The sequence below is a fragment of the Amphiprion ocellaris genome, chromosome 23 (genome assembly GCF_022539595.1).
Source record: "Amphiprion ocellaris isolate individual 3 ecotype Okinawa chromosome 23, ASM2253959v1, whole genome shotgun sequence".
Classification (NCBI taxonomy): domain Eukaryota; kingdom Metazoa; phylum Chordata; class Actinopteri; family Pomacentridae; genus Amphiprion; species Amphiprion ocellaris.
In genome coordinates, this window is record NC_072788.1 from 5,523,292 (window position 1) to 5,550,095 (window position 26,804).

General features: G+C 40.8%; 1 protein-coding gene across 5 annotated transcripts in view; it reads right to left on the reverse strand.

The window, feature by feature from the left end:
* Positions 1–26,804, reverse strand: part of fgf11a (fibroblast growth factor 11a) — a 148,305-nt gene that overhangs the window by 96,801 nt on the left and 24,700 nt on the right. Inside the window, exons 1-2 of one of the 5 annotated variants that reach the window (XM_035950290.2) lie at positions 24,234–24,415; positions 23,701–23,818 (exon numbers count right to left, since the gene is read on the reverse strand). The exons of 1 other annotated variant lie outside the window; for it this stretch is intronic. Coding sequence is in view for 2 of the 4 variants with exons in the window: in XM_023274810.3 (XP_023130578.1) it covers positions 22,770–22,962 (193 nt within the window). In the remaining 2 variants the exon portion in view is untranslated. Of the gene's footprint in view, positions 1–22,769; positions 23,819–24,233; positions 24,416–26,804 lie in introns of those variants that run through there. 3 more of the 5 variants (XM_023274810.3, XM_055007605.1, XM_055007606.1) reach the window with 3 other exon arrangements.

Sequence of the window (26,804 nt, forward strand, 5' to 3'; positions counted from 1 at the left end):
ATGTTTGTGTATGTGTGTGTGTGTGTGTGTGTGTGTGTGTGTTACATGTGGTTAATATTTGAAGCTGAAGGGTCTAAGGCATGAGTGTTCACTTTACCTTGGCATGTAGGAGCATCAGGAGCACTCTATTAGTATAAATTAGACCCAGCTTATACTGCTGTGTAATAGCGTTCTGTAGGGTGACTATATTCTAAATGACAGGATTCAGCTTGGAGGCTTTTTTTTGTGTGTGTTAGAGCAGCAATCAGTCCATATGCATTTAATAAACTTTATAAAGCAATGCCAATTCTAGCTGGTGGGGACAACTGTTTAAAAGACTTTTATTTTGAAGTTATTTTGACAATATGGCACTACAACTGCTTTTCATTCACCCACATCCACTGTTACATTTTCACTGTAACTGATCTGTAATCAGTGCTTCCTGAACTGTTATCCAATAACATTTAGTTCCATGGATGCCATAAAATTCTGTCCTTGATTTCAAAATATTACACAAATAGATTCACCTCAATACCTCTGGCCGAAAACCCAGATGACACCAATTGCTCTTTAAACTGTGTGACATTTTCAACCACGTATCAGCTAGAATTTATTCCACCCAGGATTGGACAGTTATTCAATTTTAATGTCGTTGGACTTTCTGAATATGATGATATGAATAACGAAGCACGATCACTCACTTTATTGCTCTACTTAACTACATTTCAGAGAAACTTTTTTTCTCTATTACAAACTGACACTGCATTACGATGTCAGTTAGAGTCTGTGTTATCATTATTATTCATTTTTTAATAATGTGTCCACCATTTCCCATGTGAGTTTCTTGTTCTTCACTGCAGTTAGTTAACTTCTAAGATAAGATAAGATAAAGTTCTTTATTTCTCCCCACTCCAGGGGAAATTTACATTGTTACAGCAGCTTTATTTACAGCAGCTTCTATTCAGTTTGCTCTCGTTCATTCAGCACCACTATGAGTATTTTTGGAATTAAAAGACTATTGGAAGTCAAAGTGATGGAGGGAATCCATGGTAAATGCCTGGAGGTTCTAATAAAAACATTAATAGTAAAAACATGATGTCAGTGTATTGATATGAGGAAGTGATTCAATATATTGCTGTATCGATATTTTGTATTTCTGCAGACAAATACATGAGATTTTCATTGGCATATGTGTAATAAATACATTGCAAAAGTCTGCCTGAATGAAAAACAAAATACTTCATTTACACATGCCATTCATTAACATGCAGCATGTAAACATCTGACCTGTCAAAAGGAGCCCTGCAGCCGTACATTCACAGTATTTAGTCAATCAGATGAAGCCCAAGCTACACTTAGATTATTTAGCATCAATTTGGTGCAACTGTAAGGTGCTTTTGTTGAGTCTAGAGAGCAGGAAAAAAATTAACCTTTCTAATAGTTAAAGTGTCTTACTTAAGTTCACGTTCCCTTCAACTGGTTGGGTATTTATGTACAATTTGTTTAATGAAAGCAAGTTTGAAATATTTCTCATGTGTGCATTCAGTGTGCATTTCTGGAGTGAACCTTTCGTGACGTTTGTCTTTTTTTCAAAACTATTCTTATTCAAGTCATATGGGTTGGTCAGTTTCTTGGTTCACATCCATATTTACAGCCAATTATTTTATAAACTGACAAGGATTTGTATAGAATATATGTGCAAAAATAAATCTAATATATTAAGAAGGAAAATAAAACTAAATATAGAAGTAATGATGATTTTAGAGTTTAACAACATAAAAGGGGGAGGAAAAAAGAGGGGTAAGAAAGAAAGAAAATAAATACACAAATTTATGAGGGAAAAATAATTTAAATGTGCAGTGTATCTTTTAAAGCAGAAAAATACAAACTGTATGGCTGATATGCACATTTCAGTGTTTGCTTATTACTCAGCAGAGATGTGTTACGATTGGCGTTGGTTCGTCTGTCTGTTTACAGCATCACTCAAACACGGACTAACAGATTTGGATTAAATTTTTAAGTGAAGGTCAGAAATGACACAAGGACCATGTGATTAGATGTTGGCAGTGATGCGGCTTTTAGTCCAGATCCACGGATTTGTTAAAGATTTCTGTATCATTGCAAGATAGCGGCACGACGTTACTGTAACTATGACAAGTGAACGCTACGTCAGCTGCCTGCTGACGATCATGATTGCGAGTCTACTACAAATCAACCATTGTGGACTTATCGAGACTTCTCTGTTGAAAATGATACAAGGAACAACTGATTACATTGTGGGGGTGTTTCTGAGTCCCATCAATTCTCACCGCCCGTTACATATTTAGGTCACGTGATTCAGTATCCGTACATAACATACACATGCATAACACACACCTGTGCTCAGCGCAAGGTCATTTTGTTTTGGGTGCATCTATATTGAACAGCCACATTCTGTGGTGCCGAGATTTCTGCTACGAAGATCTCAGCAGTCAGAAATGACAACAACTGAGCAGCCCTGGCGGAGTACTGTGCTCTCTGAGTGCTTTTTTTTTTTTTAATCACAAGTCACTTGAGACTAGATAACCTCCTTTGAGGACATCGAAGTTCACATTCTGGACAGAGCTGACAGATTGTTTAAGAGGGGGGTTAAGGTGGAACTATCCTAGAGAACAAGGGGTCTATGACACCACTTATCAGGTACTTAGAATGCCGTCCTGAGTTCCCTGCCCAGAAACTTTCACCACCATTAGCATGTTAAATCATCCCTAACAGGCCAGTTTCACAACCATTCGCATCACAAGTCTTGGATTGTTAATAGGCCATGATGATCTGAGGGTGATAATAAATACTAGGGCTACCCACCAGTCAGTTAGAACCAAGAATCAGGAAGAGTTTAACATCAACATGACCTGGACAATTTACATGGATACTGCAAGATGTACTGTCAACCAAATACTGAGCAAAGTCATAACATATCATGGATTTTTCTCACTGTGCAGGTGTGTAACTCAGTATTTTTACAGTGTGGTATTTGTATTTCTGCTTATGCAAAAGGTCTAGTCTAACTAAAGGTAGATATAAGTATATAGCTGGAGGACATGTATTCATTCTGACTGCTAAACAGACCATTATTAATTGTATGCTTGTACATTTATTAAGATTAACATTTAATGTTTGCCTTCTTAGAATAAACTCCATCTCAATAAACACGCCTATATGTTCAGCAATTAATACATAATGTGTGAGGATGTCTATGGAAGTGTGTGTGCGCGTGCATTGACTAATGCAGAGATACTGTCATTGAGGGTACAAGGGCATCGCTAAAAGCCCTCTTTATGCAAATGGAGCGGAGATGACAGTGTGTATGTGTCACAGGCAGGACATATCTCATATTGATAACTTATCTCAGCCAGCAGATACGCCTGATATGGAATATGAGAGACGCTCACAAAGTGCATCTGCCTCCCTCCCTCCCTCCCTCGCTGTCTGCTTCACACACAATGACACATGATCTTCCTCTCGCTCTTCGTCTCTCTCCGTTACATGGAGTGCTCATTAACAAATTTATTAATGGCCTCTTAATTATGTCTGCTTATCTTCTCCGAGAGCACCGGCGCTGCCCCCAGACTCCAATCTCAGCTCAGCTACACACACACACACACACACTCCAGCATGTACATATTTACATAAAACCTTTCTCACACGTTCTATAACTTATGCATATGGGTCTTTCCTGCCTTCCTTCCCAGCATTGAAGCCTCCATTACATGCACACATTGAATTACTGGCATTTCTCAGGCTAAATTATCTGATGATGGTTCCTATGAGAGGCATGAATTGACTTCATTCTTTCCTTTCACTCCTTCCCAGGCCTGTCGTCATTTCTTCCCTTCTTTTCCTTCCCCCCCTCAATTCCTCTTTACATTTCCTGGTATTTTTTTTTCCAATTATCCCCATCTTTCTATCCCTTCCTTCCTTCCTTCTCCCTCCAATCTCGAGCTCCATGTCTCCTGGCCACTCTTACCTCCCTCCTCACTTCCACCCACTTACCTCCTCTCCTCTTTATTCTTCTATCTCTCTATCGTGCCATCTCTTCCTCGCCATTTTAAAGCTGCTTTTAGTTCTTGCTTCCTCTTCCCTATCTGTCTATCTCTCTCTGGGATATATCAGTGTGCTTCCTTGCGTCCATACCTCCCTTATCTCCTCAGCTCCTGCAGAACTATCAATCCTTTTTGCCCTTCTTTTATTGTTATTATTGGTATTAAGCTGTAATGCAAGTGAATTTGGTTTAAGTAGTAACCCTCAGAACCCCATGCCTTAAGCCGACAGGTTTGAAAGCCGTATTATCTTGAAAATATTGCCAAAATTTGACCAGTTATCACAGCAATAACTGTAATTTTCAACTTTACAACTGTCTTTGAACTAATTGTGTGACATGTAGGTCAGGGTCTGCCAAGGAAAATAACCAGTTTTAAGCTTAAAATTGTGATATTTCATTAAAATCACATCAGCCAAATATTGCAAAATCAAAAATTATTCTGCACTCACAGCACAACTGAATAATTTTTTGTGACTCAGCTATGACACACAGTCGTTACAAAAATTCAGAAACTATTCAGCTGAAAAACTTGCAAAAAATTAAGCGTTTGCTTGAAACAAATTCAGTAAAAAACTAAAAATTCCTTGCGTCTCTGTGCAACTGTGAAACCATTAAAGGCTCATTTGTGATCAACGGTCACAAGAGAAAAATTCACTCACATTTCAACTGAAACGTGCGTTTTGATTACACAGAGAAGGCAAGGGATGAGAATGGAAATAGAAAGTAAATTAAAAGTACAGAAATAGTATATATCTCTAACACGTAGTCACCATTTTTCCAGTAATGGTAAAACGTGTGGCCACTAGTTTGCTTTTGTTTTTTTGTTAAATAAGTAGTCAAAGAATTTTTTTTAAAAAAACGATTTATGGCACAAAAGACATTTTTCAGTTTATTCTACTTCTAGTGTTCACTGTATGATTTCCATAGAGGTGCAAATACTTCATGTAGCAGTGAAAAATGTGAGGAAAAAACAACAAAGAAACTGACTGAGATTTAACCAATAATTAATAAGCTGTATTAATGAGAAAAATAGTTTCATTTTGTATTTTTTGCAATGCGATAATTTCATTTGACTGACAAAATGGCAGAACTTTGGGCACTGTGATGCTACCATATTAAATATGTGGATGTTTAATGAAATCATACTTGGAAAGCCTTCAGTCTCGTGTATCCACATGCAGATACAGAAATACAGCATCACCAAAGACTTGCTAAGCAAACACTCAGTTGTTTTTTCCTTTTTTTCTCCCTCCAAACCCAAATAGAGATGTCCTCATATCACAGCTGTTTAAAGTTAAAACGCTCCAAAACTCTCTGGTTCAACCAGAGCTGACAAAAAGTCAATACCTTCCAACAGGCTCACTTTGTAAAAGAGACACCTGCGAAATCCAGACATGGCAAGCAGCAGCCAAAATAGACTTATCTGTCCAATTCATACCCAATGAAGCGCTCCGTGGAAAACCACGTCTCAAACATTGTACGCACAAGAAAATCCCTCCATCTGAATTCCCATCACTTTAAAAACACAACTAGCATGGAAGATATCATTTCTATCTTCCTGAGACTTGCTGACTTGTGGCATCCCACTTTTATCTTTCTTTATCTCTCCATCCTCCTCCTCCGTTCTCTCGGTTACCTCTAGCTAGAGGTCAGACTTCAGTCTGTCCTTGTCTGCTCTAATCACACCATCTCCCAATTCACTTTTAGTCTCACAGAGAGAGAGAAGGAGGAAGTGGATGCTTCACTTCACTACCCACATTCCTTTAAAGAAGTGCTTTGTGAATTATTTACTGACACACACTCGTTTTAGTGAAATCAGTGGCTTCTTTATGTCAAACTGAGAAAAAACTCAAGTATTTGTGCAAATGGGCCTGCGTGGACGTATTTTTTTAATGCAAATTGTGAGGTTTGAATGGAAATGGCAACTTTGCTCACAAAAGGAAATGCTGCTCTGCTGATAGCGTCATTCACTCAAGTCATTTTATGGCAGCATAAACTGTTTTCAGTGGCGACAGAGGCAGCACAAAGCAAACATCCTATCTGCTATAAGACAATCCAGTTGCTCCACACTTGCAGCCAGACTGAATTGCCATGTTTTAGCACTTTATTCATTCAACTTGACACAGAGCAAGCTAGCTGATGTCTGTTTTTCATGTTTCCTAGAAATACTGTGATTTAAAATAGTTTTGTGCGAATCGACAACCCGTGCGGCTGCACCATGCATGATTTGCAACCATTAATGTATTTTATTGAATATAGATAGGCAGGTGGCTTGATAGCTACGTAGAAAGTTGACATCACTGTTTAAAATTCTGGCTACCACACCCATCTACAAATTAGAACAAGAAGAGGCAGCAATGAAACCTCTGAGATAAACTACAAACATGAAGGTAGCAGCTGACATTCATAAAAACAAAAGGTCTAAAATACTCTAATGTGACATAGGAGTCGCATGAAAATGAAACTAAAATGTTTGTAGTTTCTGTCAAACTACCAAGAATCTAATTAAAAAATAGTCGGGGCGCCCAGGTAGCTCAACTGGTTGATGGCCCTTTGCTGCAGCTCTTCCCCCCACTTTCTTATCTGTCTCTGTATTAACCAGTGCAATAAAGCCAATTAAAAGGCCAAAAAATAACTTTAAACAAACAAAGAAAATTTTAAAAGTGTATTTTAATGTCAATATTTGCTATATATGATATGCATCAATATCAAAATCAATGTCAGATACCAAAATTAATACTATTTTTGGCATGAAGAACTACTATGGTCATATCATTTATACTATTCAAACAGACTAAAGCATAAATAATTCTATAAATATTAAATACAGCTTGACTCAAGAATAATTCAAGCATAACTTACTTTTTGTATTTAGTAAAAAAAAAATGTAATTTTGCTTGTAAATGTCTACTTGCACCCCTCAATCGCTTTATGTGCTTTTAAATTTTTCAACTTGGGAGCAAATGCGCTGTTTGGGTCAAAACTAACCATGCAATAAAAGACAAAATAAGTTGTTCAAATTCCTTAATCTGTTAGTCAAACTTATGTTGAAGCCTCCTGCTTTGTTTAACAGCCGATTTTTAGTCTGAATACTGCAGTTTCAGTTTACATTTAATGGAAAAAATGTAGGATAAAGATAATGATATATAATTTCGAGGCAAATCATGGTGATTATGAAGAGCAACATTGAAACAATTCAAATCTGATGGATGCAAACACCTCTCTCTCTCTCTCTCTAACTCTCTCTCTCTCTCTCTAACTCTCTCTCTAAGATGGCGTCCTGCCACCGAGTCCATGTTCTGGAGAGCGAGCAACCAAAGCCCTGACAGAGGCCAACCGCTGCCTGATGTGAAGAGCTGCAGAATGGACACGGAGCCAGAACTTCAGCTGGAGTGGAAGGAGGTCGATCACGCAACGGAATCGCACGAAACATTGTGTCTGAGCATCATGTATGAATCTATGTCTAATTGTGATTCAGCTCTCCGACTTTCTGTGTCAAATTTAGCACTTCAGTGTCTCATCGTTATCCGTCCACGTCTGCCTTCTCGAAAGGATCTGAGAATATTTCATGGAGCTTTTCAATCGTGCTTTCATATACGGTGATGGCTCATTTGACTGGATATCACTCGAACATACTTTAAGTGCATTTAAAGCCTCATACCAGCAGGTTAGCATTACAGTCAATCTTCTGCAATAAGACATGTTGAAATGATGAGACCTGATTTAAGAGTGCAGCATGAATTTGTGATGAAAACTCAGCTGAATAAGTTACATCGTCTGGTTTCATTAAGAGGATTTAATGCCACCGGCCCTCCATCTCAGCGTGCCTTTAAATGGATTACATGAATACATATGTTAATCTATCCATTTATGCATGGAACATGAATTAAAGTGAGGAGCGTTATATGTTCTGTAGATATGAGTCATCGCTGGGTTTGAATCTGTCGTGTGACCTTTGGGAATGTCAGCACGCGATCGCCACCTTATCCCGTCGCTCACCACTTCAAGACGTCTAATAAAGCTGGAATGGTTTAAAAATAATGATGATAAATATCTGCGAATGGCTGTCCTTCATGGCCCGCCGGCCTTAAAGGGGCTTACAATGTCTCAACTTGTGAGGATTTCAAACCTTATTCTCCCTACCCTCGCCGTCTGTTCTGCCCTTTAGCTGCTGGTGAGATTCACAGATTCCTGCATGAAAGTGGGAGCTTCATAATTTCACTTAAATGGATGAAAATTACTTTAACTGACTCCCTGCCATCCAACAGGACTTTCATCTTAAGGATAAGTAGGATTTAGTGAGACCTCCCGCTCTCCCTCCACATCTGTCAGCTGCTGCTCAACAAGCGATCAGTAAATACATTTAACGACAAATCTACAAGACCTACATTCATTTTGGTAAAAGGCACATCAAGTTAAAACTATTTTGATTTTTATCGTGTTAGACTGTATATGGCCAATATTTCTGCTGCATTTTATCTCACTGTAGCTCCAGTACATCCTGCAATTTCCTTAGCATATCAAGCAAAATTCAAGCATCAAGACATAAAACTTACAGGAAACAATGAGAAAATGTTCCTCAAGGGTCATTATATAATTGAGGGACTTTGAAAGTCCATGGGATATATCTTGCATACGTTTTTTTATGTTCATTAAGATCATTTCTTTACAAATTCCATAATGTTTTATTATGGAAACAATCATTTATTAATAAAAATGACTGGATAATGCTAAAATGTCAACTAAATAACCGTCCCAATTTAATAACAACCACCTTCTAATTAGCTAAACAATAATAAAATGAGATTATTCAAAAATAGTTTTGATTGTGTTCTTTTCATTCAGTTAAGACAATCATGACAGATATTTCTGTTTTGGCAATATATCAAATTTTATACAGAAAATAACAAATTGGATCTGTGTCCGAGAAACTACCCATTACAAAAATACCTCTCCAGGAAGTGTGTTAATTCCAGATCACATGACCTGCTCCACGTGATGTCATTTCCTCCTGAAGAAAAGACTGGCAAGACTCCAAGGCTTTCTGAGTTATTTAATATAAAGTAGTGTGTGAGTCAAGTGTGGATTTATGGCATGTCAACAGGTTTACTACAATATCTTCATAAATAACTTTCAATTTTACTGTTTTACTGTTGTATATGTAATATTTGGAAGAATCTTTCTTTAAAAATGCCATGTGGTGTTTGGTTAATAGGTGGCTATGTTGATTTTAGGCCTGAAAACAGCAAAAATGTCAACTATGGTACAAAAAGTCCCGCAATTATATACTGACCCTCAAACTGTCGTTTTTGGAATAAGCATTCTGTTAAACTCGAATATGAAATGATTACAAAATTTGTGGTTGTCCAAGTTAAAAGGTAAAAGGTCAGTGTAACCTCCCAAAACACACGTCTTTGGTCATAAATCGAGAATTCATCTGCTAATTACGACTAAATGTCACACAAGTGTCCAACAGAATAAAATGAAGTGACAGACATGAAAACTGCAACTTAACTGGTTGGTGGAGACACACAACTGCATCTGTTTGCGCAGATTTTTAACAAAAGTTTTGCACCTCTGTTCATCAATTCTTTAGCTATTTGAGCTATAAAGTATCAGCAAACAGTGAAAAATGTTTGTTGTGATCATGCAGTTTCTATTACTACTACTTCGTTGCAGAAATGCAATGACAATAAATGTCCTTGAATCCTGTAGGTCATTTTTTTTCTCCTGTAACTCAACTACTGTTTTATTGAAGTAGGATTAAAGAGTGAAGAAAATGAAAGAAGTCTCGTGACAAAATCCTGTTTCACATTATACATTTGGACAGAGCAAATACTTCACTTCATGTTGACTTTTCTTAAAGTTAAGTTGCAGCAATGTTCATTTGACAGGAATCAAATGACTTTAGTCCATCTAATTTAATTCAGTGGCAATAGTATTAGTTGTTAACTTAATTTGGACAAAATTAAATCAGCAACAATTCTCATTTTTCTGCAAAGCCAAAGATGACTTCATCAAAATGTCTTGCTTTGTCCACAATCCAAAGATATTCAGTTCAATATCATAAAGGAGTAAAGAAACTAGAAAATATTTAATTTTCAGAAGCTGGGATCAGACAATTTTGACTTAAAAAAGCATTTGCAATTATAATTCAATAATTGACAACTATTAATTCATTAATCATTGATAGTCATAGTTTTACTGCCAGCAATCACAGAAGTCACAAAATCAAACAAGACCTAACTCATGAGACGATAAATTTAAATCTGCTCTAATTAATTTGCTGAGCTACGTGGAATCAGAGCAAGTTGCAAAATGATGCACATCCTGATGAGCCAAAATATTAAAACCACGAGTTAATATGTGTGAGTGTGGTACCAAGACTTTTGCAGCAGCTTCTTTAAGTCATGGAAGTTGCTCCCTGTATTGTCTTATAACTAAGTTGAACAGAAAAGGCCATGAAACAATATCAAAATTTTACATTTTTCACTTGACTTCTAGGATTTGAACACTGAGTGCAGACTTAATGAATTGCAAAGAGAGCTTTCTATCTCCGTCTGGATCTCTCTGCAGAATGGGAGTCTAATTGTATGATGGATAATTTAATGGCAGAGGGGAAAGCCCTGGGTTTAGAGGAAATTCTGCTCTCACCTGCACATGAAATATCATCTGAGAGAAGACATTACCGTATATGAACATGTATGGCTGTGCGTATATGTGTGTGTGTGTGTGTGTGTGTGTGTGTGTGTGTGTGTGTGTGTGTGTGTGTGTGTAGGGAGCTGGTGGGGAGGTTGTGCTCTGGCTGGTCTCCAGCTTTTTGAGATTGATGGTACATTAAAGTGAAGGACGCGTCACGCACCTGTGCTTGTGTACCACAGGGGAACAACACACAGGTAGACAGGGTGCTGCAATCAGCAAGGTGCCCCACACACACACACACACACATATATGCACACATGGTAATTTACAATGTATCTCACTTGTATATTGTATATTTTCTCAAAGCGAGCAAACACGTCAAATCCTCACACAAACGTAGGTCCCTATTCAACCTCCGCACGTTGGGGTTTTGAAAGCAGACAGGACGCCTAGAGGAGGTTTATACTGTACAGATGTGTCCCTTTTTATCACCACGTGTGTACAGTCAGTGTGAGCAACCGCGAATGTAAACCGCACGCCTGTCTGTGTAATTTGCCACATTTCTTTTCAAAACAATACAGCCGCGTTTGCATTCCCATACACCCCATTGTGTCCATTACGAGAGCGCCGAAATGTTGCATCTGTTCTATACAGTAACACAATGAGGTATATAAGGAAAACGCTCGCCTCCGCTGCCTATAGATGCATGCAAGTTACATTATTCAGTGTTATTCATGCGCTGGCTTGGTAACAGCACTTTACAGTAAATGCAGCCTGCATGTTTAAGTGCTGCATGTAAGAGGAAGAGGAGGACAAGTGGTAAATACCTGTGGGATTCTGGGGGTTTTGACACGTGTGCTTGTGTGTTTTTACGTGGAAACGAACGCATGACATAAGTTATAAGCTTTTAATGCTGCCGGACACGCTAGGAAGTTCAGACTGTTCAGATTATCACGCTGCTATGTGACATTAAAGAGGTGCTGCCTGCTTGAACATGTTTTGGGAGCTGTTAGCTAAATGATATTTCTGTTAAATTTCTAAAAAAAAAAAAAAAAAAAAAAAACACGCTTAACATGCATCTGAGTAGTCAGATCATTCTGAAGTCCGAAACGCTAATGGTGATACAGAGTCAACTGTTTGGGATTTATCATGAAACTTATACACAAAAGAATGCTCATTTTCAAGTACATGTCCTTTTTGAGACTGAGGAGTTTATGCTACTTTTTCTATCCTTTTGTTCTGCATTTTTCATATGGTACAATGGTTCAAACTTGTGCTTTTGGCAGCTATAAAAGCTCCAAAAGACCGCAATCTTTGCCTACAAACCATTGTACCCTCCTAACAGTACCACTCAGAGACTAATGTGGTATCATGCTATTTGCTTATAAATATCGAGTCAGTTCAGGGACATTTCACATTTTCGTGTGTCGTTTCACAGCGTTAAAATAACATAAAATGGTAAAAGTTAGGGTCACGGTCAAGAGGTCACAACTACATGGTAAGCAATGATACACAAACTTTCAAAAAAATGTGTTTTAATAACATATAAAGTGATTTGAGGTGTTATTAACGTGTTGTTTCATGATATCAGGTTGCAAAGACTTTAACTATTCTCTCGTGTGCTTGCTATCCCACAGCTCCAGCATTGGATTGGACCCAACAAATTTAATTATTAAAGCTTGAGAAGACAATGGGGTTGTAAATGCTCACAAGGTCTAAGAATCAGGCTAATTCCTATTATTTACATAGGAACTGTCTAAGAAATCCTCCTTAAGGAAAAAAGAAACGTATTAGAGACCTGAGAGAATCTGCGTCTTTGTAAGTTGAGTTGTACATTTACACATTTTGAAAACAGGATCACAATTACCTCAAACAGCACAACTGACTTTGTCTTTTAAAATACGTTACGTGTCTTGCAGCGATCCACTAAACAAGTCTGGCAGCTTTATACTCATTAAAACTAACCAACCATCCAGTTTTACAGCTGCCAGAAGCTAATGATCTTCAATTACTTCACATACAGCAGAAAAAGGATTTGCATACAACTAGAGTTTCAGAACATCAGTGAAATGACTTCTATACTTTATTGTATCTATTTCAACTAAATTGCAAGTAAACAATATCCATTTCACGACAATTGAAGCCTCATATAATACAAAGTAAGAGAATATTTCTAGGCTTCCTTTTCAGAAACAGACAGAGGCGCCGTTTGCTGATCTGTTGTGGTCCACAGCACCTGTCAGTAAATTCGACATCACCCTTGGGTGCCACAGTCTCTGTGATCAAAGTAAATTAACACGTAATCAGATACAGACGCAAGCAGAAAAGCATGCACACACAGACTTTTCCCGTAAGGCCGGTTTTATTCTCGTGCATCCGTCGACAGCAGGTTTGAGGTGAGAGGTAAACACACACACTGAGGGGGATGAAAATGACACATGATTTAATGAGTTGTTTTTTGAACAGTGTCACCTCGGTCAGGGACGCTGTGGCGGAGCTGAGAGAGAGATCAGACTCTCCATGCGTGACCGGGACGCCTGTGTGTGTTGTGTTGTGGTTGCGTGACTCTGTGTCTTGCTTAGGATCTCGCCAGAAGGTGTTCGCGCCGTCTGTGCTTTGTGCGTCTGTTTGTGTGTCGCCTATCCCTAAACTGTCATCTCCATGTGACACGCGTCCTGCTCAGCTTTGCACGCAAACCATGCAGCAAATTGATTGCATATAAAATGCAAATGCTGGCTTTATTGGCCTCAGCATGTTAATATTGCAATTTAGACTGTAGGCATTCATTAAAGAAACCGTCTTTCTTGGGAGCGTTTTGTGACATTGAGGACGGCAAGGTTGGGTCGGTGGCGGCGATGGGGGCTGCGAGATGCTGACTCGACGCTCGCCGGTCATTTGTTACTTTGAGAATCCCAGCGGAGGGGAAATTGTCTGATGCAGAATAAGATGTTGAGAGCTGTGGTAGATAAATGCAAACATATGTGTGCTTCAATCTCAGTCTGAGGTCATTTGAAGAGCAAAGTTCCCACATCTGAAACCCCTTTCGGCCCCATCGCCCTGCTCCGATTACACTTTAGTGCTCTCAGTGTCGTAATGTGCCATGCCGTGCCAACAATGTGCCACACTGAGTCCAAGCAGCTCACCTCATTCCTACCAGGGCAACGCAGCCTTCACAAACCCAACATGTCCCCCGTCAACCCCCCGACAAGCACAGTTCAGACAGAAGCTAACTGAAATACAATAGGAAGCACACACTCACTCATAGACGCCAGCACATCCACCAGAAATATTCTATTTTGTCTGATAATGATGATTGATGCCGAGCCAAAAAAGCTCCACGGCAAAACAAATGGCGGTTGGGTTCATAAATCAATTGTTTGGGAGGGGCGGCACTGAAAGCCCACATTGATCATCACATAGGCCAAATGTTAGCATCTCCAAATCATCTATTCTGGGCACCATTTCATACACAACATCTGCCGCACTGGCAGAGATAGAGGGCGGAACCTGTTACAAAACAACGGATGCCATCGACTGCTGGTAATGCACATTATAAAGCACGTGGCAGTGTTCCTTTATGACGCTGTTTGGTTATCTGCAACTGACAGACTCTGGAAAAAAGGAGGCGGAAGCTTCAAACTATCAAAAGTAGTACATTCACTGAAATATCAGCCAATAAGGAGCCCTCAATTGGTCCAAAATACCTCAAAGGGAGGAAAAACTTTCTCAAAGGAAGTTTTGTCAAAATTACACCTTCACACTGAAGGTCCAGAGCACAGGCTGCTGAATAATAAAACCTGCTGGACCACATAGTAAGAATATTGGACAAGTTCTTCCATGAGCATCCTTTCAAAACCAATGATTCAATGAAGCACTTTGAAACGCTCGCCAGCTGCAGAAGGTTAATTTACTGTGTCTTACAGTACAGCTGTTCTTTTCTGCATCCTCGCTGCGCCGTTTCAAAGGAAGAAGCTTCTTTTTATCTCTCTGAACCTTTGTCTGTTTTCTGCTTGGTTTACAATCCTTTCCTCTACGCCGCCCTACAGAGGCAGAGGTCACTGGAGAAGCAGTGAAGTTGAGACAAAAGTTTTCCAGCTGGAGGGCAAACTATAAAACAGAGAGAAAGGTTATAAAGCTTTCATTTTATGTCTACCTACAAAATACACAGGCTGCACTGTCTTTGAATAATTTTCAGGTGATGCTCAGAGAAGCAGTGTCTGCCAACAAATTGTGTTCTGTCAGCTTTCTTATTAATTTAACTTGTTTGTTCAAGAAAATTAACATTCCTTTCTTTATTTAGTTAAATTGTGAAATATATATACTACATTAAATTACAATCTGCTAAGCTAATTACCATTAGCATGACTTTAGCTGCTTTATTCTGCCTTGTGAACTGATTTAGTTGCTGCCATATTTGAAAATATGGAATGATAAAAATAACTAAAATGCTCTTCACTGAGTGGATATCTTTCAGTTTTAGATAAAAATCAATAAGTAAGCTTAGCGTCAGTTTTAGCTAAGGCTAGCCACAGCTATCTCAGCAGCTAACTTTTGCTTTGGGTAGTTGTGCCATTAGCTGGCTTTCTATGCGAGAGGAAGATGTAAATTGTGTATTTCTATGGCATAAAATTTTTACATGGTTAAACAATGGTCACAAACTTTAACCATATATGTCATTATTGTGAAGTAGTTATTAAAAATGATTTTCTTTTCGTCTATTTTGTAATTATTTTGTGGCATGTGAACATTACTACATGTTCTAAGATTTTTTGATGGAAAAGGAAATTATTTAAAATTATTTGTATATGAGCACAGTAACAAAGTGATTTTCATAGTTTTTCTGTATCGCCTTAATTTCTGTTACTGGTTTTGATATTGGACTAATAGTTTTGGAGTTTTTTTCCATTAGGCTTTGCATTATGTTGTGAGTAATGATGTGATGTGCCATGAAGTTGAGCCCCTGTTCATGACTTTAATTAAAATATACATTTATTTTAAAAATGAAAATAAAAAAAATACAGCATTGGCGGCAGCACTATTTCGTGCAGACATTGTACTTTTTATATTAACTTTTTTTTTTTCATTTTTTTAATAATTGAAGGACCACATCCACCCCACATCCACCCTCATTAACTGTGGAGGTGGTTGGGGTGGGTGACGGGCAAACAAAACACAACTCTCACACCTACACTGACTGTAACCACCATTGAATCTACTGACATTTCCAATAAAGTTTATTGAAACAAGATGTCTGTGTCCTTATTGTTGACACAAAACGAGGAAGGCAGTGTTTCTTTGGGCTATTTTAATAAATTAATCGCACTGCAGGCTCAGAATGGCAATTATGATGATGTTGAAATTGCCTTAAATAAAATTGCTGGACAGTATGCGGCATACCGACTGTATTTTATGCTGTACCAAAAACAAACTGAACCATGACTCCACAGTTTACTGGCAACATATTTGTTTGCCAAAATGTGTGTTTAAAAACTCAGTATGGCAATCTGGTCACAATTACATTTCCTTCAAAATATATCTGGAAATTAGTCGTATACAGAGGTAATTTCTAGGAGACAGGACTGGCATTAGATGTGCATCACACTTGCTCCTGATCCATGAACAATAGCACCAGAGTTACGTAACATGGCAGCACAATACCTCCAGTATCTCTGTCATTGTAGCATCCAGTGACTAACTGGCTGGCCCAAAGACAAGATGATTAGACACAGTGGGAAAATACATCAAGTGGGGAGAGACAGGAAGACACAGAGGGAGAGAGACAGTTATAAGAAAGCCAGATGTCCTTGAGAAGATAAGTGTGTGTGTGTGTGTGTGTGTGTGTGTGTGTGTGTGTGGGGTGGAGGGAGGACAGGGCGATCAAGGCTGTGGGAGAAAGAGAGGTGAGATAGAGGGAGAAGGAGATGGATTGAGAGAAAGGGGGGGAGAAAGAGAGGGAGAAAGCTGATAAAGAGAGAGACAAACAGAGAGAGAGAGAGAAATATAGTCCTCCTGGTGTGGCCCGTCCACAGTGTCCGGTCTATGAGGCAGTAAATCGCCCCAGTTCAATGTGTGCTCTCCAAACGCTGCCGCACATTATTGATAAATCAGTGTGTGTTAATGAGAGGAGCTGATGTGGCCTGATGAATCACAACACAACATTGAGCCTCACACACACACACACACACACACAATCTCAGAGTCTGGCCCAAGCGAGCGTGCTGTCTACTGTCACACACTGTCATTTATCGTTTGTCTCTGATACACATTTTTTGTTTCTCTCTCTCTCTCGCACACACACACAAACCAATTTGCAGTAGCTGGATGAACACTTGGCCCCTGTGCTGCAGTAACAACTCCGAGTGTTATTCTATCCTGTTAACAGAAGAGAGGAGGGCTTCCACAGCAGCTCCAGCAGGCAGTCAGAGGACAACACAAGCTATTTTGGTTTCGCTTTGATATCCAATAGGCGGCTTAACATCCTCATTAGATCATATCGGCCTCACACACACGCATTGCACACAAATACATACACAAACACACACAGCCAGGGTGAAATTATCTCTCTCCTACACTCTCCACCTAAATTATCATGAAATCTCATCATTTGTTTGTTTGCGCCCGTGCGTGCGCTGATTTATTAGTTTGTGCGAATGTGCGTGGGTGTGTTTTTTCTGTTTGTATTGACGCAAGTGTATGTGTTCAATATATGTGTGCACTTGAAATTGTCTGTCTGCTCAGGCCGCTGTGTGTGTGTGTGTGTGTGTGTGTTTGTGCAGGGCAAGATGACCTTGTTATAAGCTGAGTGGGCTGTAGTGCTGGGGCATCATTAGTATGGGTTAGGTGAGGGTTAGAGGGTGTGTGTGTGTGTGTTTGTGTTTGTCTGTAGAGGTGAGTGGGTGACACAGTGGGGTGAGATATAAGGTAAAAGGGGGGAGGAGGTATGCAGGTCAGGCCGGGACACAACGCAAACACGCATCACTCCCATCATCCGTCACTTCCGTAGAAGCAGGTACAAAGTTTCGAGGACACACACTCTCACACATGCACACATACAGTCGTTGTTAAGCACAACCTCCTCCTTTCCTACAACAAATGGCCTTCAACAGTACAAAGGGAACCTGAACTATCCGGTCACAATGCGGTGACGCACTAGCGGGCAGTGTTAGACACATGATAACATCTATACACACACAGAAACAGCACGTATATGAGGTGTTGCTTTATCTGTGGAAAGTGTCCTAACACACTGGACTGTAAACAGACAGACCAGATCTTTAAACTGGGACAAAGGACCTCATGTGCACATCTTTAATCCCAATTAAGGAGGAGCTGAAGTGAATGCAACTGTTTTCCATCAGCTACCTTACAGCAAACATATTTAAGATGGCGTTACAAGCTTGAGCACCAGTAACTCTGATAAACTGAGGCATTTCATTGTTGCTTTCCGCCTAAATTCAGGATATGCCCTTTTTGTCTTTTTCAGTAAGAGGGCTGACATTTAACAAGGATCCCCAACTGGATTTGAACCAAGTTATGCATGCTCCTGACCCCCCTTCACTGTTTTTATTCACGCTTTGGGATTTCTGGAGGACAGATGCACACCAGAAGAAGCAAATGAAGCTTCTTGTATTCAGCTTTTTCACCTCAGCATTAAATGTTTTTGGTGAGAAATGCTCAGAGTACTATTTCCAACATCCAAAGAGGTACGAGCATTAAGTAACTCAGATGACACACCTCAAAATTAGTTTAGTCAGTGGTAGATACTTTTTAATCAGCTAAAAAAAAGTAACACACAGGACAGGTTATATTACAGCTGGTCTGATGTTTCACCATTGGCCCAGAAAGTTGCCTGTTCATTGGTTTCTGGTGAAACTTTTCACAAGTCATGGTGTGGCCTGTAACCTGAGAGTGATCATGTTGCTTTGGTGCTGTTGAATGTCTCTCTGCCTGTCTGGGAACTGGAACAAACAACTACTGACTTTGACGTACCTACACATGCTGTTTTTCAGACAGGGCTGGTACATTTTAATCAGTATCAACAGTTTTTGTAAATGTTTAAATAAAAAAAAGTAGAAAATAAGGAACTGTCTTACTTTGGCCTATTTATCAAGGTACACAAGTGATAATTTTCATGTTACAACAATGAAAAAATACACAGTAAGAATGAACAAATGATCTTGCCTTTAAATACATTAAGTGAAAATAGCAAGTAAAACCCAGAAGTGCATGAAGGACGACGAGGGCAAACCAATAAAATGTCTCTACCACCAGTGCATATTACTATCGTTACATCGCCCAGGTTTAAGCACACATCACTGTTGTGGTGGTCTTCAGCAGTTTTATTCAGCTTCTTCTTCAGTGAGTCTCTTGTCCTGTAGACTCCAACTCCAATGTCTTGAAATGTAGCTGTTGATGTTGGCCCTTGTCTTGCTGGAGGGCCACTACAGCTGAAGAACTGGTTCATGTGCCACTACATCAAACTCCATGAGGACTCCAGACTCAGGATGCACTGAGCATTTTGAAAACAGACGACAACATGACGAACGAAGAGTAGGTATCACCACATGACTCACTACTAATTGTGTGATCGCTCGAGTTGAACTAAACTCTGGGAGGATTTCCGAGTTTGGACCATGACAATGTTCCAAATAGTTATCATTTATCAGAATGTTGTCATGTCTCATTAGTTGTCTGAGTTGAGATCAAAGTTGAATATCAGCCTCAAGAGATTCCTGGAGTACTATAACCTCTGTTTCAGGAGAAAATGTAAGAATCAGTGCTTGACGAAAGTCAGCAAAGTATGTAAGACAAGGGCAGCCACAGGAAAACACTGAGTACCAACCAAAAACCAAGATAATTGCACCCAATAAGCCACAGGAAGCAGAAAAAGTCGATATTTGCCAACTGATGTAAGTGAAAACAATGGATTGCTGTTGGAAGGAAAGTGAAGGCAAGCTGTAAGCGGGCTGCTCTGAAGTCCTGCCAGGAGCAGGAAGAAGAGGAGGAGGTGGAGGCCACAGCTCGAGAATATTCGAGCCGTTTATTCCTGGCCAGGGGTCAACTTTGGCCTCGGGCTGAAGCTCAGTGAGTGAGGAAGAAACTCACACATGACGAGGATTCACACTCCACCAACTAGCACATACGCTCATGGCCAGGGGTCAGCAGTGTCCTCCGCATGCCAGACACACATGCGCACACATGCAGAGATTCCTTTAAAGGAATGATGAAGACGCCACGCACGGTGCTAGACAGACCTCAGTATATCACCCCCTGAAATGGCAAAGCAGGTAATGCATCTCTAACCACAGCCTCCATATCGCGCCGCCACAATTACCATAATAAATCCATGAGCATGTGAAAAGCAGAGAAGCCATTAGGGGGCAAATGGCTTCAAACAATGGGCATTTCACACACGTGGCCTTTTCCCAAAGAGCTGGCACTGCCACGACCTGTCCAACATATTTTACAACCGTAATTACAATATAGAGAGCAGCCGCCTCTATGGCAGATGCTGCTTCCCACGTTAGAGGTTTCCCACGTAATTATCATGATGAACTTGGCACATCGTGGTAATAAATATCACAGAACTCACACACACACAAACACACTTGCACAAGCTGGGAAAGGACACACACTGACTGTATATGGAAGTGCAGGCAGGTAGAAAAGTGGGCAGGAGCGTGCACGTGCACAGTAGTGAAGTGAGGACACACATATATTGCTGTACAGAGTGGATGAACATCTAATGTTTTATGAACTCTTTAAGTGTAATATAGTACAGATGGAGGAACTAACGGATGTAGCTCTCAATCAAATGGTCTCCAAAAAGAAAAAGGAAAAAATAAAAACAAATGACGAAAATACAGTTTGATTTAAAAGAGCACAAATTTGTTTGCAGCATGAACAGAGCTGTAAACTAAAGAAAATCTCAGTGGACTGAAACTGTACCTGCCCTTCAACCAGTTGTTTGGTTGCATTTCTCTTTCTTTTGTTTAACTAAATTGGATTCAGGAATTCTGATAAATCGAGCGCATTTCACAGTTGCTTCCCTAAATTGCACTCTACCTGCATTCTACCTGCTAGCCTTATTAGCCAAAGCGAAATTTTAAATAAATACAAAAGTCGGTACTGGTGGCAAATAAAATCATGAGTTATTTTATATGCATCTGCATGTTTTGATTTACAAAAACAGAAGTACGTCAGCTCCTGATTCCAGCACGAGAACTACTGAGGTATATAACACATCCAAGTTAGCCTCCTGATTGCAAACTTTACACTTGACTTTGTTGCTTTCCATCTGAATAAAATGCAGCCACACCAACCACTTCTTTGACAGACTGTATGTAAAAGATGAACGTATCCTCTGGGTCAGAAAAGTGAAGCTAATGAAGAAGTACTTTACACCTGAATTCTTTACAATGACCAGCAGGGGTCGACTCCACTGACTGCAAAAAGAACAACTTGTCCCCTGATGTGTTAACTCAGTGAACGTTTTATGGTTCCAGTCACTCGTTTCAAGACTTTGAGAGCACAGGATGAAGTTCATTTAGTAACTTGTGGTCCCATTTTGAGGAAAGCGGATTAACAGGCTGCTAATGAATCACTGAGCTTCATGTCCTTGTGTTGCCCAGTGAGATCCACCCTTTTGTGGTTGCATCTGGTTTCAAGAAACCAAGATGGTGACAAACTAATTCCAGATTCAAGGCTTCACAACAGCAGTCCACAAACAATTGATTAATGTCTCGGGTACTATGTCTATTGTTAATGCAAAACTTATGTGAATAAGTCAGAATGAGCAGTCTTGTCAGGGTTCGGTGAGGTCAAAGCTGTGAAAACATGTGGGTATTCACAGGTTATCTGTTCCTTCCAGTGCCAAAAACAATGGGTAACTCCTGAAAGGGTCTTGATGAAGTACTTTTCTCCTTATTGTCTGACCGATTAGAATTTAGTCAGATGAAAGCATATCGACCAGTCGATCGACCAGCCAACCTGGACACCACAGTCCGACCAAATAAGCCCCAAGACAGACAAAAGGCAAACAGGACTTTCAAAAATTTCAAAATAGGACAATAACTTTCAAAAAAGTATTTCTACAAATGCTTTTGTGACTCTTCTGTAGTAATAAATATGACATGAAAAAGGGGGGAAATGCCTGTATGCTACATAAAAAGAAAGCGATATGAAACAATCAGGAACAATTCTGTGCATATTTTCCAAGAACGACTATCCAGCTCAACGCTGTGTGGCTTTTTAAAGCTTAGTCCAGCCTTTCCTTGTCTAAAGTTAGAAATGCATTTCCTCATAAATCTAAAAGGTTTTCATTAAGAGCACAAAACCTCTGAAAAAGCATGTTTTTGTAGGGCAAAATTCCATCTCTCTTTGGCTTGTAACATCAGATATTATTGCCATATGTGGCACAGACACAATCATCACACAAGTCAAGTGTCACTGTCTCATTTACCTCCAATGAATAATTTTAAATTCACATTTAACATGCAAACACACAAGACAAATTAGGCCACACTGTGTTTCACTTGCCTGGAAGGAAACACAGGGAGAGAGTAATGGCCCCCAGAATCGCAAATGAGGCGCCTCTTGACATTTTTATATCACAGTAAATCACCGTATGTATGAGCCAAGTTCAATGTGGGCCTGCAGATTACCAGCGTTGTGTGTGTGGATGTGTTGACATGCACCTCAACAAAGTCATCACCACAGTCACAACACAGGCTTTAGTGCCCGTGGTCAGTGACACAGAGCCTTGTGTATTAAAGTAGAATTTACTCTGTTAATTTCCTGTACCATAAATACAGGATATGCTGCTACCAGGAAGACATGCTGGGATGTTTCCCAGATTCAGATTAAGTCCTGAATTCTGAAATTACAGGCTGCAGATGTTCTCTATTGAGGCTTTACAGTTGAGGATTAATCTGTAGTCTGGCAAGCCAACCATCAAAATCCAGTTATCCAGTACAGGCAGAAAACAGAGCAAACAGAGGATGGACTGGGAGTAGGATGGAACCGGAAAAGAGGAGATTTGACAAAAGGAAGGCCTCTGAGAACTCACCTGGTCTTTTTTCCATTTTTCTCCCTCGACTGCCACATAGTCGAACCTTTGATATTAATATTAGGATTTGCTTCTGGCAGAGCGACTTGTTGCTCTTCGGGCAGGGCTTGCGCTTGCTGGCGATCTGCCGGTTTGCCTGGGGGTCCTTGACCTCCCTGCGCTGGCGAATGAGGGAGCTGGCGAGAGCGGCCATCTTCCCAGCGCTGACCCTGCCGCCGCCTCACCAGCCTCTGGCGGCTCGGTGGCGCCCAGGTGTCGGGGGGTACCGTGGGCCACCCCCCTGCCCGCTCACCCAGGGCGACGGAGCACCGCTGAGGGAGGGGTGCAGAGCGGAGGAGGGGGCTTCTGAGGACGGACCGAAGCGACGGGTGGAGAAAGGCAGAAAAAGAGGGAGAGGAAGGGAGGAAGAGAGGAGGTGGTGGAGGAAAGAACGGTGGATCCTGAAAAAGCCCACCCAAATCTGACAGCTGGTTTAGATTTCTGATGGTCTGCCTTTAAATGTCCTTCAGTGTTTTCTGGTCGGAAGTCAGGTTCAGGTGAAGCTTTGATACGTCACTCTTCCTGTGTTGGGACAAGTCATGTTGTCATCCACCCAGAATCCAAAGCCAGTATCCTCCCGATGCCTCCGTCCCGGTCTGAGAGTACTCCCAAGTTCAACTCAACTCCGTCCGACGAGAAACTGAATCATTCACCGCATCATGAAACCAGACCCGGACAAGAAAAAAAACAAATCACACATAGTCCTCTTAACCTGCTCAGTCCTGCAGATCAGACACCTGATCCGATATGGTGCGACGAAAAATGTCAACTCTCCTAAATAACCGGAGTTGGGACGGCTCTTTTCCTTTTGCCCCTCACCTGTAAAATGCCTCCATCCAAAACAATGACAGAGCAAGACAAGTAGAAGAAGAAGAAGTGGGGACTGTCCGACCTGAGGTATCAGCTCCGCAAGCTGATGAAGGGATGCGGACGCTGCTGGATGGAGTGCGGCTTGCTTCCTCGCTTTCTTTCAGGCTCTCCTGGCATCACCCTTTGCGTTCACTCGCACCCTGAGAGAAAAGAAGGTGGTGGTGGGGGGTGGAGGAGGGGGGGAAGAAAGACAGAGGCTTGATAAATCCAGCATTTCCCAGAGATAGAGGTGACATTCATGAACGAGAGAGCGCCAGGGATAGAGAGACAGACAGCGACACAGAAAAAGAAAGAGAGGAGAGGAGAGGGAGGGAGTGCAGAGAGTCTATCTATCCCCCTCCTCTATCAGATCGGGCTCTCCAACTCTCCGGCTACACAGCGCTACACCACAGCAGAGCGCAGCACTGTGTCCTTCAGCCACGCATGCCACCTCGCAGTAGGGAGGGATGAATGAATGGAGGGAGACTGAAAGGGGAGGGAGGGGAGACGGGGAAGGGGAGGGGAGGTGGAGGGGAGGGGGGCGTGCATGCTGGCAGGTAGGTAGCTGTGGCTTACGGTGGGTGCTGTGCCGCTCGGAGTCTCCACTGGTGGGTGACAGCAGTCCGGTTTGGTTCTGTTGAGTCCAGTGTGTGTCCATATGCATGCGTGTGTGTGTGTAAATGTGTGTGGAGGGAAAAGCGTGTGACGGTAAAGTGTGTAAATGTGTGTGTGAAGGAGCAGCACAGTGTGAAGGTGTCCGGCTGCATGTGTGTGTGTGTGTGGATGAGTGTGTGTCCCTGTTCACAGTGCATTACCGAGCGAGCGCTGGCAGAGTGCTTCACACGTTCTCCCTCCCTCCCTCCCTCACCCTCTCTCAAATCTATTTCCCTAAACCCTCCCCTTTGCTCTCCTCTCTACCTTCCTTCTCTCCTCCCCTCTCTGTCACTCACACTCCCTCCTTTCAATGTCTGAGATCCAAAGTCCTCTCAAACCGGGCCGGACTGAGGATCGAGGCTGGGGTCTCCCTCCTCTCCTCCCTCCCTCCACTCCACCAAGTGATGTTGGCTTAAAGAGACAAACTAAAGGGAGGTTGTCAGCGCAGCGTTCTCAACTATGACAAGGACGTATAGATGCCGTGGCACAGCCTGAGTCAGCTGGGACCTCACGTCGCTGCCGGCGCATCGTCCGTACACGAGTCGATTGCTGCTCGTGCGATCAAGTCCAGCAGAGTGAGACACATGCTGGTCAGATCAGACAGGTTGCAAACAAGACGCTGCTTCATAATCTACAAATTCAAAGTCAAATTGTGTGCAGGCGCCACTACAGGAAGAATACAGCAAGTCAAACTCAACTAAGGAGTTTGCTAACACCAGGGTTTGTCCACTGAAAATTAAAGAGCATTTTTTTTGACTTAATGCAATACTTCAACTTTATTGTCATTCAGCAATGTACGTAGCACACAGTTAAACGAAATGACATTTCTCACATCCATTCACAGTGCAGAAATGAGGGTAATACTATAAAAAGTTAAGAATAAATATAAGGTAAAAAATAAATATGAGCTCATTTAAAACGACTAAACTACATTAAAAAAACAAAAACAAAAGCACAAGCATACATCAGACACAATTTGCCTTTTTAAAGTATGGAATAACAGAAACAGACTTTAAATAAAGTTAACAGGAACGAGAGGTTCACACTTTGGCTGCATGACTCCATCTGTTGATGGCAGTGAGATGTGGGTAAAAGCTCAAGAAAACTGAGTATGATGGGCCTTAATTCATACTTTTTGTTAAAATAAATTTATGCAAGTCTTCACTGCGAATAAGCTCGAGGCTAACACCTCAGCTCCAATAAAAAACATTAAGTTTACAATGTAATTTCTGCTTCGGTAAATCAAGTCAGTGACACCTGAAAATGAGGTCTGATCAGTCAGTGAAAGGAAAACCTACCAGCAGTAAAAAGTGGGGTTACAGTAAGTCATGTTTGCTACCAATCATTGGCTGATTTATAATTTTTTGAACAGGAGATGGCTTAAGGGGAACTCCTCCTACTCCAACACCACCAACCAACACATACAACCATGCTGCCTAGTTCTTGATAATATAATTGTGATCAAAATTTTGATTTCATAGAACCGCTCCTAAGCTAAATAATTGTGCTGCATAGTTTCATTCCTTTTTAATTCACTTTAAAAATGCCTATTTTACCAAACAAACACTTATTTATCCTTAAAGTATTTTATTATAGTGTTGGCTTGGTCTGGTGTGCTTTTTGAGCAGCACAGATGCTACTGAATTACCATAAAAACATTAAAGGAATATTATGGGAATATTCAGGCAGCAGTGTGACTCTATGGTCCTCTTGCTTCTCTCACATTGTCCTTGAAAGCAACATTACCCAACAGAGTATGGGAAACAATATAGCATAGAAATGAGTATTTATAGTAGGTAGGTTTAGAGAATATTATAGGTCTAAGATGAGGGTGAAAGAAGAAAAAAAAAGCACAGTTACATATCCATCAGAAAATTTCAGCACCAGGGACAGCGCCATGAATTTATCAGAACAATTGGGTTCACTGATATTTTACAAAATTCATAAAATATCTCACAAATTCAACTAAATGCCTCTGCACCTGCAGTTTCTCTGCTACTGTGGGATGTTGAAGATAGGCTGCCTACTGGTCCCAGTTATGTCCTCATGACACATTGGGACACTTCCTTTAGTGAAAGTTAGCTGAGTGTTGGGATGTGTAGTCACTTCAGCCTGGACTTTCTCTTACATACACAAAAAAAAATACAGTTTCGATCTGAAGAGGCCATCCTGGTTAAATTAAGGCCAAAATGAAAAGAAAATAAATAAAAGCAAGTAAAACACTCCAGGAGCTCGAGCATAGCAATTGGCAAGTGGCAAAACCAGCCTCAAATTTAGCTTGCAGTTTAATCTTGTGAGAGTGCTGGTGTTGCCTCTGACTTCAGCTGACATCTCCATACTTTCTCTGTTGGCCTCTTTTCAAACTCTGCCAGTGAATTTTATCCGTGTCCAGGCTGATTGACGCCGGCGATAAGCCGGCAGCGTTACCCTGTTGGCTGAGGATGTAGCGATGTGGTGAAACTACATCACTGGATCACATCAATCCATCATTGA